Genomic DNA, 15,814 nt, shown 5'->3' with positions numbered 1-15,814 from the left:
ACCTAAGTTGACATTTAGTATCTTTATGTTGGACCATTTCCATCACATAAAATATTGGAAATATTCAGGGCAGAAAACCATATGAGCAATAGATAGAACAATAATAAGTTGTCCATTGTGGGTATTTCATAGAGAAGAGGAGGCACAGGAGGAGTTTTAGAGGTGATACTTATTAGTTGGATAGTCTCACATTGCCAGACCTTCTTCCACAGCGCTGGTTCTGGCTAGTCCACACAGCATTCCAGGATGGGAGAAAAACGTGCTCTGGTTTATTGGCATTTCTTTAAACCAATCACAATCGTCTTGTGTCCGGGGATTAACGCTGCGTTAAGCCCCAGACACAAGGACGGTGCCTCTGCAAAATAGCTTCAGGACGGAACTTGTTTTGGTGGAGCATGTGTACGTTCAAAAGTTCTCTTAGTCGTGCAAAAGAAAACTCAGATTGGACAGATAGTCTAGCTAGATGTCTGGATTTACCCTGCAGAGATCTGAGGAGCAGTTAACCCTAGTCCTCAGAAATCGACGGGAGCATAGAATGCCAACACAAAGAAAGCAGAAGCTGATGGACATCCAGCCTAAAAAGAGGGACATCCGGCGGAGGTAGCGGCACCTAAGCAATCCCAGAAGTGGAACGTTGTCAGTGTAGACTATTTGGTGGAAGAAATATGGTGATATCAAGAAAGATTGTGCTTCCTTCACCCACACACAGCAACACAAACACATAGACCACCTTGAATAATTCTGTCTTTATACATTTTCTCTTCTAGACACACACATACACAGAATTTTCCTCTCTGTCTCACGTGTTGACGTTATCTGAGACACGTTGAGGCCACTAGTGTCACAGAGCCGGTAGGAGAACGGCCAGCGATAGATTTTTCGGCCTGTCGCTCTGATAGTCCCTCTGCGGCCCCTATAGTTCACATTACATCACCAAGATCACTCTCAATTAGGTAAAAGCTCCATCTCTAGCTGCTTTAGGCAGGATATGGACATTAAATCCTGCAGTGAGCGAAACGTAGGCCCTGCCGGCATCTCCAAGGTCTGCGGTCCCCCACCCAAGCCAAAGGACACAGTTGAAGTGAATGGAAAAAGTCAGGCCATAGAGGGGAGAGAGATTAAAAGGAGAGAATATGGACTCAAATTTAATGCTAACTTATGAGGCCACACGTCTTTTATTGCACAGCTGTTGCCTCACCCCCTTCTCTTCGCTCCGAATGTGAGAAAAGTCGTACAAAATCTCACTTCTGGCCATTCCTTTTGTCAGAATACTATATTGACTGTAAATCTCAGACCTGGAAGCAGGTCAGTCTTTTCAGTAGGGGGATTTTAAGGACTTTATTTGATTATTTTCTTTTTTTAGCGCCAAAGTAGTCACAGCTTTGATCTTGTAAGCATATGGTATTGAAATCAAACTGTGCAGTTGTTCACTTTTTCCTCACATCTCAGTATTAGCCTGAGCCATGAGGTAAAACTTTAGGCTTTAAGTAATTTGGAGATAATTAAGCATTCATTTTTACGTGTGCATATAAGTCTTCCCAAATGATCAATTAAAAGAACTTTCATTCAAGAGAAGCCACATTTTGCTTCCAGGCAGGGATTCAAATGAAAAAGGAAAACATAGAGACACTGGAAGAGAATGTAGAGAAGCCTTTATTTTGGAATTACAAATTCTAGAGATGTTTACTCCAAACTTCATTGCTGCCATGACTAGGTTGCTTAAATAAAAGCCTGTGCTTGATTCCAGCTCTCACTTGGAGCCAGATATGAGGCCAGCCAAGTCTTTGCCCACATCCTTACGCAGGAAACTTAAGTTACGCGTACGGAACGCATTGGAGCCCTTGTTGAGAAAGCCACATGTGTGAGCCAGTGCAGAGTAGCCAAGAGTGCAAGCTGTTGGCCAGCTGACATGCTGAATTCAGACATCGTAATGACCCCATCCAATTTAACAGTGCTACATGTGGGATTCATGTGTGAGGGTATTAAAATGCTGTTTCTACGCATCCGTTTTTCGCTACACCCTTTTCCACCCCAAAAAGAAGGAAGAGGTTGCAGTAGGGTTGAAAAAAAAATCAATATAGAACTTTGCTCTTTTTTTGTAATTGCAGGCTTGGCCTCTCTGAAAATGTTTCTCACCTCATTTGAACGAAAAATGCTGCCTTTTGTGCTTTTGGAAAGACTTTTATAGAATTCTGACCTTATGTGGAAAATATGTTACAGGTAAAAAACATAACAATGGCTGTTTTAGGAGAGGTCTCTGAAAGTAAGCATAGCCTCAAAATTAACAGTAATGTGTTCCAGAGGCTTACACACCCGCCGCGCGCATATTTCTAGACACTTTTTGCAGTTATGAATGTGTTGAAAACAGATTTAGAAAGCAGCGGTGCAGCCGGTTGGTCCATCTCTACCTTTTTAAGGGCTTTATGTCTGAGCTCTCAGTGACAACATATACTGTAGCTTGTTTTTCATGAGTCTGTATTATGATTGGCTTGCATGCTCGTTGCTGTTGCATACAGGAAGCTCACTATCCCTGCCGGCGCTGTCTCGCTTCGCACCTCTCACTTCTCATAGAAACAGCTTGCTCCCAAAAACCACTCATCTGCTAAATGAGTTTCCTTCTGCTCCAGTCTGGTACGCTCTGGTACACCCCCCCACCCCCACCCCCACCCCCCACGCCCAACAACCAAAGTTGTAAACTAGTCAAACTCTTGAGTTAAGGTCAAGAGAGCAACCAGTGTGTAAGTGTATGAATGTGTTTACAATCTTAATTACTTAAGCTAGTTTAGTAAATAAATAGAGAGGGATTAGTGCATTACACATGAGAGTGTAGATATGTTTATGTGTATAAATGCATGCCTGTGTTCATAATTTGTATAGGTGTGTGAGTGTTGGACCGTGGCCTAGATGGACCCCGTGGTCGGCCTCTCCCACCTCCCTCGCTCTGCCTTTGAACCCTATCAGAAAATTAATTGGCGAACCGCGGGTGTTGGGTTCCGGACTGCAGCCCAGGTGGTTGATGGGATTGCCAGATCTGGAACTACTGATTGATGACAGCAGGGTCCTTAAATGATTGGAGCCTCTCTCCGTCCTCCTCGTCTCCCTCGTTTTTTCTTTTTACTAGGCCTGGATAGCTGACCAGGTCTCTGGTAATGCAATGAGAGACAGGGTCAAGAAGATGGAGGTTTTATCCGTCATAAAACAGGCCACGGGAAAGAGATAAGAGCAAGTCATGAACTTGGCCTTACGATATTAACTCCATCTAAAACTTCTGGCAAACAACCACATTGTCTAGACTTTTTGGAGGATTAATATATATGCACAAAGTCGTATGCACTTAAAGATAAAAGGCAAAGAAAATATGTACTAATTTGTCTTTGTGACAGACAACATATTTTCATTATCTTCTCTTCAATCACCAAAATGTGTAAAATAATGAAATATTTACTCCTTAAATTATCCTTTTTACTCCTTTTTTTAACTTATTATGACTTTTTATCTATCAGTGTGCTACATTTTTACTTATTGCTTATAAATTAGACTTTTGCCATTTCATACAGCGTGGTTATTTTCAAAAAAGAATGCTTCGGGGCAAAACAATCTAAGTTCAACTCATAGCAGTAGACAACGAAATCATAACAATTTGGTGCGTCAAGAAGCAGAGAAATGTCTTTTTCATCTGAAACCTTTTACACAGGAAGGCACTAGCATCAGAGAGGCAAAGATGCTAAGCAGCGACAAGCAACGCAACAACAGGGAGTTGTCAAAAGTTGAACTTAATGCTAATGCCAAAAAATAGCAGCACTTGTGTTCCCAAAGTAAAAGTGCTCAATTGTTGAGGAGGGGTTGAATATGTAACATGCGTGCTTAGCAAATGCATGCCTGCAAGCTACAGATTAAGTGAGAAGTGAGACACAGAGTGCTAATGTTACCCTTCAACATTACTGCATGCACACCGTTTATGTAAAATATAGTTTGTTATGTGAGCACCATTGTCCATCAAGGCAGTAAATGTGTCGACATGCAGATAGAGGAACCGCTTAATGCAACGCCTCTCTGTATAAGCCTTTCCATTGTCCCAGCAGGATCAAAAAGAACCACACAAACATCAGACATAGCTGAAAGAGTCTCTTTTAGCTTAGCTCTTAACCGGCTGTAACCAGAGCTTCATCTCACTGAATAGCTGTAGCTTTTTGATGTTGCGTTTTCTTTTTGGCAGAAGACACACAGTGATACAGTTGTCTGATCTCTTATTGTCCCCGGCACAAATATAAATGTCAGGCTCTGTCGTCAGGCTCATTCAGTTGTCCTATTACAGTCAGTCCTCCTCTCCTGTTCCAAAAACTCTTGCTATAGCTATCACATGCGTCATGGCGCTTGTACTTGTCCAAGGTAACAGAGGATCTATTAGTTGCATTTATAGAGGAACACTATAGCCCCCAAAAGTTCAAAGACTGAGAGGGAGTCTCACTAGAACATTGCCATTCAGCTTCCACTTCTTTTTCTCTGTCTATTGTGACCTGTCCTTTTCAGGATAAGCCATACGAATGATATGTTTTATTATAGATTATGTGATTCATATATGTGTAAAAGTAGTTTCTGTTTTTGACAGAAGTCAGAGGTTAAAGTGGCCTCGGTGTTTTGAGTTGCTTTTTTTTTTAAACTACCAAAGAAATCAAACAATTTCAGTGGCTGTATCTTAACCCCTGCCCCAAACAAGTCCAATTTTGTGAAGAATTTTGTCGAATCAAGAACTTATTTCATTATGCTTGTGCAGCAATTCACCTTAAACTGTCTTCATTCGAGATACTGACACTTTCAATTTCTTCAAATTCTCGTTGGAAGAATCCACACTGATTTTTATTTGGAAACAGTTTAAAATAATGTTACCGCACTGCGATATGTGTTCTCTTTTTTTAAAGAAAACAAGACTTTTAGGACTTGGTAATTGACAAATCATTTGGTAAGATGGAGATTTATTAAATTTCTAATGACATTAATAAAGTTTCCTCTCTTTCCTTCCAGTTTTTATCTCAGAGTTGATGTTTCACCAGTGAATCTTCAACATTCTCTTGTTAACGCAGGGTGCTTGAGCAGGGTGTTTTCTTTTTCGATCAAAGACATGCATGAAGTTTGGAGTTTGTCTCATGTTTGTGCAGGTCAGCTGGGTATAATAACTCTACATCCGTTTTCTCCATGTTGATGTCTCTGTCTTGATTTGCGATCTGTAGCATGGTCTCTTTGAAACCACAAGCCTTTCCTTTATGGATGGTCTACGTGAAGAAGGGTTTCATTCATGCTAGACAAGTAGGTAGTTTGATGTGGAGACGTGACACACTAACGTGTGGTAAAGGGATTTCCTACCGGATGGAGTTGCTTTGATACTTGTAATCACGATGCTCCAGCAAAGTACATCTCACTTACTGGCCCCTGTTTGGCTCTGAACCCTGAGAAAGAGTTGGAACAATTCCCCAGAAAACCTAGCCAGCAAATATTGACTTCAAATTTGTTTTTTGGTTTGTAGCCTGCGATGAGCTTAAATTCTTTTGAAACAATGAAGATGTAAACAGAAAAGTTGATTCCACAATTCTGCTTAAGTTCATGGTTTCGTGCCGATTTAATTATGCAAATTCATTTGAGTTCAGGTTACTATATATCTGCGATCAGTTACAAGCTATAATATTCAATTTTTCTTTCTTCGCCTCAGGGTCCCAATGCTCTTGTGACGTACACCATCATCAGTGGGGCAGACGACAGCTTTCGGATTGACCCTGAGTCCGGTGATCTGATCGCCACCAAGAAGCTGGATCGGGAGCGTCGTTCAAAATATTCCCTTCTGGTGCGCGCAGACGATGGAAAACAGTCGTCCGACATGAGGCTGAACATCACCGTCAAAGACGTCAACGACCACACGCCCAAGTTCTCCCGGGCAACGTATTCGTTTGATATCCCCGAAGACATGGCACCAGGTAAGGTCTCCGTGTCACCTTATGAAGCATACAATTACAACCTAAAACACACTAACACGCAAAGAATGTAGACATTGTAAACTCAGACAGGCAATGTTTTGTCTTCTGCAAAAGCCCTTAGACCGAACTCTGTTAAGGTCATCAAGAGCTTCAAATTATTCGGAGCAGCTTCTTTGTGGCAATTTATAAGAGGATTTTTTATAAGAACATTTTTATATGACTGTTGTAGCTCTCCCAAATCCTCTGTATCTTCCTTAAGGGGGAAATTAAGAGTTTAATAGGTCAAAGGGACAGTAACCGATATCTGATTTATATGGAAATCTATCAGCAACCAGCAGGATTTACAACAATACTGACAACTGTCTGGCACAGCTCCTTTTTTACTCTCATCCCTTTATTCATAAAAAAGATAAAAACTGAGTTTGGAAATGAAAGAAGAATGTCAATTAAGGATGTAATTAAGATATGATTATGTAAAGTACTAATAAAAACACTTCATTATTAGCTGGTATAGCATTATCTCCATCTCTACGTCTTCAGTTTAATACCAATGATTGGAAGAGTTTTGGTTCCAAAACAGTAACATGCCAAGTGAGTTAAAAAAGCGAAGCTGGCAGAGTGATCACTGAGTCACTGGTATTAATAAACAGCCCTAATAACCCCCTGTAGATATATTAAAGTCATTTTTTTCTATAAGGCAGTAAAGTCTAACTTCTCGCCTCTGTGTTACAACCCGTCTGACTCTCGCAGGCTCCATCGTGGCGGCGATCCTGGCCAGCGACTCTGACTCAGGGGTAAACGGAGAGGTCACCTACTCGCTGGAGGAGGAGGACGAGGACGAGACCTTCCTCCTGAACCCAGTGACGGGAGTTTTCAACGTGACGCGTCCTCTGGACTACGAGACTCAGCAGTACTACATCCTGACAGCAATGGCCCGGGACGGCGGGGGGCAGGCCAGCATAGTCCGAGTGTATTTCAATGTCCTGGATGTGAATGACAACCCGCCCGTCTTTAACACCAGCGTGTACAGCACGTCTGTCTCGGAGAGTCTGCCGCCTGGATCCAGTATTGTCACTGTTGGGGCCAGTGATGCTGATGATGGTATGTACAGTACATGTGGGAAACTTACATGGAACTTGATGGAATTAAAAGGAAGATAAATATTAGAGCCGACAATACTATTAATGCTGTAATACCAGAGCTAATGAATGAAATGGACCATATTTGCTTTGAACATAATTAACATAACCCAAACAAATATTTTTGGCAGGCATCCGTCAAACATTTGTGTTATTTGGCTGGTTATTTTTTGAGAAATGACATGAAGTATAATTTCAAGATAACATATTTTGAAAACTAAACTTAACTGAAAACCAAGAAAGAAGTTAGAATAAAAACATATTTAAAAAAACAAAAATGCTTGAAACTTAAAAGATGTCAAATGTGTGAAATGTAAGTGCAGCCTGTAAAACATTAACTGCTGTTTCTTTTTGGTGCTCACACATATGCTAATACTGACATGTAGGTATACGTAAAAAACTGATATGTACTGTAGATCCAGCTCTTATAAATATTCAGTCAATAAATATATACAAGGTGCAATATTCCACTATTGAATTGCTCATAGCTTATTTAATTTTTTTTTTTATCATTTGTGTAGCAATAGCATTTTATGAGAAAAGTACCTCATTAATCTTTTTGCAACTTGATGTTTTAATATTGTCGAAATATGTTTATTTAATTGTAACGTTAGTTGACAAATTGACAATCATTACACATCACTATTGTCAGACAAAATCAGAAACAAAGCAATTTGACTCTATACAAGGTATATGTATCATCATGCTATATTTAGAAACATTTGGCAACACTGCCAAATTAGGATACACTGGATTAGTGAAAGAAAAATATAGATTATGTTTTTTTAGTTAAATCAATTTAAACTCTGGTCAAATAGCCCAGAGATGTCAGGATATTTAAAGAAAACAGTTCTTTGAGAATGTTTTTAGCGGTAATGTACTCTCCTACTGTGTAAATCAAGTGTGACTTAGCCATAGAAGATTAATTTAATATAGGCCTGTCATTTTGTTATGACAGTTGGTTACACAGAAGCTCTCAAACCTACATTTTATTTTTCGTTTTTATTTTTGCGTCGTGCATGAATGACTTGATGAAATACGTCTTCACCGTATGATTAAGTGGCCTGAGTTATTTCTGCGTTTCAGGTGGTGGGTTTCGTGTATGTGAAGTGCCGTGTGGTATTTGAACAGTCACCGCTACTCTCCTCGGCTGTAATTACCGCTTCACCCAGACCTAATGTGGTTATTGTGACCTACATTCCTGGGAAATACGCTGCCTAGTTCTCAACCAGAGTCTGGCTTCTTTCTCTACTGTCCACATAATCTGACCGCGTCGTCCTCTTCACATATACCGTATAGTTGCAGCTTTCCACTGTCAAAATAAAACGCCATTGTTAGCACTTCCTAAGCCCCTGACCCCCGACCCCGATACTTTGTCTGTAGATGGCGTAGCCTAAACTCAAATGGAAGTAGCACTCAAGCTTTTGATAAGGGATTACTTGTGTACTGTAAATACACTCTGGAGTGTGGGAAGGTGCCGGCGCTTTCCACATGAATACCCCGTTGAGTTGAATTACAGTCCCTCAATTTAAGATCATTTTAACCCCCAGTTGCAGTGCTGCGGATTAGGCCCGATTTCAAGGATAGATAGTTTACTGCTTCCATCCACGCAGTCACACTGTAGTTGTCTCATTTGAATAAATGTTTCAATTGTGAGGGATTTTCAAAAATGGCACAACAGCACTATCAGTTTCGGAAGTAGTTTGCAGTGGTGTTTCTTTTTTGATAGCAATCCGTCATGCCTCATGAATGGATCGTCTACTTGGAGGACAAGAGTAGCAGCCAGAGAGCTCTAGCTGCTGCACATGAACAATTTGTGGAAATTGATGTAGATAACCCCTATAAGTGCCTAATTCACACACACACACACACACACACACACACACACACACACACACACACACACACACACACATCATATTTAACAATCTCATCTGGAACAATGGATTCTAGTCAAGAATACCAACATTCAACCTCTACTGTCTGTTTGTTATCTGGCTATTTTTTAATTCAGGGTCATACTGCAGTAAATTGTTTCTTGTAGATTACAGACAAGGTTTGTAGTTAAAATACACCCAAACTCTCTGTCTGATTGTACAAAATAGGAGATTTAACAGGAAATACCATCCCACTTCATTCCTGCCCTACCACAGATTCCTTCTATTAGCCCAAATTAACTTTTGGTGCCAGGTTTGTCAATTCTCCACTTAGGGAAATTAACACATTTAACCTTGGGAGCAAAATACAAATGGAATTTAAAATCTTAGAGAGTACATCTGCTGTGTCTTTGTTATTGTACATTTTGGTCTGAAGCACTTTAGGCTGACATGTGTGTGTGTTTCTCATCTGAAGATGCCGCGTTCAGTTAACTAGAGCTGCAAAGATTAGTTGATTGACAGAAAATTAACAACTATTTTTATAATTAAATAATCGTTTTAGTCATTTTTTAAAGCAACAATACAAAACGTATTAAGAATAAGGATTTTATGCTTTTTATTTGTCTTGCATGATGGTAAATGGACATTGTCTTTGGACTGCTAGTCAGACAGAGCAAGACATTTGAAGATGTCACCTTGGGCTGTGAGAAATTCTAACTTCATATTTTGCTATAATTGACAAAATGATTGGCAAATTAGTCCAAAATGAAAATAATCAGTTGCAGCCCAACAGTTTACTAAACAAAAAGTATGGCTGCTGAAGATCAAAATGTTTTGTAGTTACCCAGTGTACAGCTTTAAAAAGTCACTGTAAAAGAAATCTAACTTTGAATTATTATTGCCTTCTGATTCCCTCTTGGCATGTTTTCCAGGCCAAAATGCTCAGCTCCTCTACAGAATTGCTTCTGGCGATCCCCAGGGCCACTTTGTCATCAGCAAGGAAGGAGTCCTCCAAAGCAAGAAGGCCTTGGACAGAGAAATCCAATCCTTCTACAACCTGGTGATCACAGTCAACGACCTGGCTCCTCCTCCCATGACCCGCTTCACCAGTACTGCCCAGGTGTCCATCATTCTTCTGGACGTCAACGACTGCCCACCGGCCTTCACCTCTCAGAGGATGACCTACATCCAGGAGAACACGCCGGTGGACACGGTCGTGTTCACTGCCCAGGCCACGGACGCCGACAGTGGACCCAACAGCTACGTCGAGTACTCCCTCAAAGGACCTTTCGGTAACAAGTTCAGCATCGGTACAATCGACGGAGACGTCAGGTTGGTTGGGGAACTGGACCGCGAGGAGCTTTCCAACTACACCCTCACAGTCGTAGCTACAGATAAAGGGGAACCCCGTCTGTCTTCAACGATGGATGTGACTATGATGATACTGGACGTCAACGACAACACGCCGAGCTTCTCGCAGAATATCTACGACATCGAGATCGAGGAGAACACCTTGACTGGGACTGACGTCATCCAGGTGTTCGCCAGCGACGCGGACGAAGGCACCAATGGGCAGATCCGATTTTCTATCTCAGGAGGCAACACCAACTCTGATTTCAGGATTGATTCGGTTACAGGGGCGATTTCGGTGGCCAAGCAGCTGGACCGGGAGGCGTGTTCATCCTATTCACTGGTGGTCCAAGCCGCCGACCGAGGCAGCAGCCCCAGGGTGGACCGCGCAACCGTCAACATTGTGTTGTTGGACGTCAATGACTGCTCACCTGTGTTTGAGCTCTCACCTTACACTGTCAATGTTCAGGAGAACTTGGAGAACCTACCAAAAAATATCCTGCAGGTCAGTATGTTGTTTTTTTTTCTTCTTTTTGTCAATCCATTCATTTCAATTTAAGCAGTTGGGACATCATTATCATTCAGAGACAGGACGTCCTCAGTTTAAAGAAGGCAGAATTCTGAATGACAGTTCTAAGACCTTAAATAAGCTAATGCCTTAAACTAATTTGGAGTAATACTAACTTAATAAGTGCAGGTATGTGAGCTGTATCAGGGCACTAAACCACTTACCAAGGTGGTCTTATTTTGCTAAATATCATGGCAAATATGTGACTGAAATGATATAGAAGTGATATATGACTGCAATTTGCTAAGCACAATTAGGGCGTTATAGGATTTCACCAAAATATGAAACTGGGCTAAATTGCATGACAAGGCAATTAACATCCCAACCACCCTGATGACTAAATGAGCCATTTATAAAAAATGGAGGGGAAGGACTGATTTCCAGTGACGGCACAATTCCATTTTCTCTCGCTTGTGTACCTTGTGAGGAAATGAGGGTACAGTTATGTGGTGGGAAGGGGTCCAGACATAGTGGGGTTTTGACACACAAGAACACACATCCGTGCGCTAACCTGGCTGTGCCTGTCTGCGGCGTGCACGGCAGGGAGGGCCCACAATGCATTTGGGCACACCGGTGAAATGTGGTAGTTTAATGCTGCAGCACGAGGGGAAAAGTCAGACTCACTAATAGTTTCATTCTCCCTGTTTTTGTCGATTACCTGGGAAAGTCTGCTTAGACATAGTGAATAATTAATGATCTTCCTTCCCTCAACAATTACCTCCAAGGTGCCGCCTAGCACCGTGATGGTAATTAACCCCTTAGCTGCTTCAGTGGAAAGTCTCAGCATGGTTACTGCCAGCTATGTTTGGTTCTGTAAATTGAGCAACATATTTCTCGCAAGAATGCTCCACGAAAAAACATCCAGAAAGAGAAAATGAACAGTTTGATTTGGTGAGTATGGCACTTATAGGCCATTGTGCTGGTGTTTCTGCACTCCTCTTTTCAGAGATCACTTGTCAACTAATCCACTGAAATGTCAAGTTAAGTCAATTTATACAACCCAAAGGCCCATTTGTGTCTCCAGTGATATAAAGTTAATACATATATTGACTCAAGAGGACCTGTACCTAAAGAATTTTGAGGTACTTTACTTAAAGTGAGAATATGGAACCTTTGCTGAATAGCGCTCACATTTCCCAAGTAGAGAACAATGATACAGTCACCAACCTGACTCAGTAATGTCCATTTAACGGCAATATGTAGTTTGCCAATATTAGCCAACGTTATCCAACATAAACTACTGGTCATAACAGACCCAAGTACAGTAAGGCTGCTGAAGTGAGCAAGAGTATGTTTTATTGCGGAAGGATTTAACATTCAATATGTTACATACAAAGGTTACATAATCTTGTTGTATTTTCTTTTTTTGCTATTTTTTAATTGAAACACAGAAGTAAAAGTACCTCAGAATTGCATAGTACATGTTACTTTCCACCACTGCTACCATGCTGTTCCCCAGTTCTTCTGTTTATTCCACACAAACTGTTCTGTTCTTCTGTTGGAAATGAAAAACACATTTCTTGTACAAGAAGATAAAGAGGTTTGATTTCCAGAATCTCAAAAGAAGCTTGTTTCTGTGTTGGCCAGGTTGTTGCCAGAGACGACGACCAAGGTGCCAACGGCCAGCTAAGCTACATGCTCAGTGGTGGGAATGACGAGGGCGCGTTTAGCCTGTCCTCCAGCGGTCAGCTGAGCCTGACCCAGACTCTGGACCGCGAAGCCCGGGGGAAATACATCCTGCTGGTCACAGCCACCGACTCAGGTAAGACCGCAGTGGAAGTTTTGAGCTGTGGGTGCGGCTGATAGCATCTTGAAATGTTTGACCGTTTTGTAGTAAAAGATGATTTTATGCTGGCCTTGCAGTATTGTGTTTCAGTTTATAGAGTTCCAAAAACCAGTTGTTTATGTCTGAACTCGCACCACATTCTACTTGTTCAACTTTTCATGACGATCTGGTGAGGATTGATTGAGCACCGTGTAATATGGCCTTACATGGACATTGTTGAATTTTAGCAAAGCAAGACATTTTGTAATCAGCCTGCCAAAACCGAGCTGAAAAAGAATATTTTCATAAACTAACAGCAATGTCAACAAACAGCATTTTGATTTCACAGTGTGCACAGTGCTCCTTTTGTGTGGCACAATAACCTAAACATTCGGGAGTTTTTAGCTTGCAAAATAGTGGGTGTTTTTTGACTTATTCCCCTAAGAAGTCCTTTCAGCGGGTTCGATTGAACAGCATTCTCTGTTTATTTGGATACAGCGGTAGAGCTTGTTATAGCCAGATAAAAGGTTAACTTGTTATTGCATAGAGGCCAGTTAATGTGTAGTTAACGGAGTACATGCGTATCCCCTTTGGAGCCAAATCACATGGTATCCCATTTAAGTATATGTTTCCCCGAGCTGCTCTGGCACGGCCGTCATGGTCTGAGGGTGGTTCTGTTTCATTCCTGGACTGACCATGTGAGCATTCATAACGCTGTGTATTTTTGACTGTGCACAGGCTTTGGTGAGAATTGAGACAATGTTACGTAAAGTGTCTTGTTTATAAAAAAGGTAGGCCTACATTAATAAAAAAAAAAAAAAAAAAAAGTGCAACAGCATCACATTTTCAGAAGCCAAACTAACAAAAAGAAGTGTATTTTTTCTTCATGCTTTGTTAAGATTTTCTTGCTTCACGAGCTCCTCAGAGGTTTGTGCCACATGGACATAGTTGCCCAACAAGCGAACATACTAATTAGGATTCGATTCCTTTTCGTACGCTTCACAAGGAGTCCATATTTAGTACCCTGACAACAATTCAAAAATATTTAGATAGGACTTTTCAGTACAATGTTGGTAAGAGGCAGAAACAGGGATTTGGGGTAGAATATCAAAATATCAAAAAACCCATAATCATAGTACAGGCCAAATTGCCCAGCAGCGTTTTCTCACATTTTTGAGGCCTCGGCTGAGACAGTGGGGGGAAATGGTTCTCCCAGGCGCTATCTGGCAGGAAATGTTGAAGGTGGATGGTGCAGACATGTCTCCAAGTCTGCTGTCTACCATGACCCATTTTCAACCACAGACATTCATCTTAACAAGTTAACGTCTGCCTTTATCTTCCTGCACTGCCATATTTGACTAGTTTGACTCCGAAACACTGTGTAACAGAGAGATAAAAAACTCAGGAGGATTTATCACCCGAAGACTTCAGTATGAAAGTATTATTCTGTCAGACAAGGACTTAAGCTGTACTGTATGTTGTATTCTGTCATATTTGGTAGTACTGCAGCAGCCACTGTGCAAACAATTTATCATGAGCAGAATAGGATTGTGTTTTTTTAAAGTGCCACATGACTTACGAGCAGACAAATGTGCTCTAAGTTCTCAGCTGTTGTAAACTTATTTTGTGAATGAATCAAAGACGAACTTCCCCATATTCGGGCAGGGCTGTGTGCCTGTTTATTGTACTATGGTTGTCCATCCTCTTGTGACATGTGTCAGTCATTTCAGTGAAGGTAAACTCTTTAATCGTAGCCTGAACAGAGCTTCTGCCTGCTGTGCTGACTGAAATCTGAAACAAAAGCGCTGGTTCACATAATGTGTTCTGGCCCGGGAGAGCAGCCGAATTTGGCAGGCGTTATTATTTGAAAATCCGTGCATAGCCACCTAAAATGTGGCATCCTGACAAGCTGCTTAAAGGTGTTTTACAAGGCATCTTGTTGAGAGGAAACTTTAAGATCAGAACTGCGATATTTCTGTTTCCTCTCTCTCTCTCTCTCTCTCTCTCTCTCTCTCTCTCTCTCTCTCTCTCTCTCTCTCTCTCTCTCTCTCTCTCTCTCTAATTTCCATGTTTATGGAAAGTTGTTTGCAGCATTTCTGAGTTAACAAGTGGTGCAGAAAGCGGGAGACATTAGGGGCTGCAGGGTCCATGGCTGATCTTAACGCCGGGCCAACATCTGGGATCAGCTGCAGGCAGATCAGATTTGTAAGCCGCTGCTTAGCAACACAAAAGTTATGCCCCCGTGGAAGCATGTGAAACAATAAGATTTCCAACAGAGCCAAACAGTATCATACTTTTGCCACTCAGTGTTTATGGAATAGCTTTAAGTGGGCATCTGTGGTTGAAGAAAATATATTTTTATTTATCTGGCAGCTGGTGTTGTGTTGTGTGTGTGTTTGCAGCCGAGTGCCAAAAGCACCGCAGTTTGATAACATTCTTTCTTTCCATTTTCTAAACAATTGTCTTCTTTTCAGTGTACATAAATTGAAGTACTTTACATCATATAATTACTGGCTGGGCTCACCTGTTTCTGTGTAAACTATGTTCTCAGTAAGCAAATACTTTTGCCAGAAGCTTTTTTTTTATATAGTTTTCCTATGATGGAACTGTCTTGGAATGTGGACTTGGACTTTTAGGGGTCAGGGTTTATCTACGGTGCAAAGTTATTAAGGACTCATCACCCCCCCCCTCCCCCCCCCCAGTCCGACGCCCCTGCTCATCACCAAGAAAAGTTTCCGAGGCATCAATTAGATGTTTGTTATTGTTGTGTTTAGGTTGTTTTTTTATATGGATAATTATCTATTCTATTTATGGGTTAGTTTGTAATGATTTTATTTGGGTTTTAAGGATTTTATTATTTATTTTGACACTTCCTGTTGTGTGCCTTTCTTGGATTTTAACATCAAAGATCATTTTGGAAGTAAGTGCTCTCAGCTCAACATCCCTTGGTTGAAAAAGCCTGAGATGTTGTATAAAAGAAATCGAGTTAAAAGTGACCAGAATCGATTGGAAAATTTAGATTAAATTGAAACTAGTTTGTATGTTCGGGCACGGTTGTATGCACATGCTTGTGTCTGCACATTTTTTGCACATGCATGTATTCTTTGCTTTTTATGTGCGTTTATACATTTGTATTTGTGTGAGTGTGT

General features: G+C 41.1%; 1 protein-coding gene across 1 annotated transcript in view; it reads left to right on the top strand.

Annotated features, from left to right (window-relative positions):
• Positions 1–15,814, top strand: part of fat4 (FAT atypical cadherin 4) — a 105,794-nt gene that overhangs the window by 54,127 nt on the left and 35,853 nt on the right. The window contains 4 exon segments of the mRNA XM_028588729.1: positions 5,705–5,966; positions 6,717–7,067; positions 9,915–10,837; positions 12,488–12,662. Coding sequence (XP_028444530.1) covers positions 5,705–5,966; positions 6,717–7,067; positions 9,915–10,837; positions 12,488–12,662 — 1,711 coding nt within the window.

The sequence above is a fragment of the Perca flavescens genome, chromosome 10 (assembly GCF_004354835.1).
Source record: "Perca flavescens isolate YP-PL-M2 chromosome 10, PFLA_1.0, whole genome shotgun sequence".
Taxonomy (NCBI): Eukaryota; Metazoa; Chordata; class Actinopteri; order Perciformes; family Percidae; genus Perca; species Perca flavescens.
This window is presented reverse-complemented; position numbering and strand designations above follow the sequence as displayed.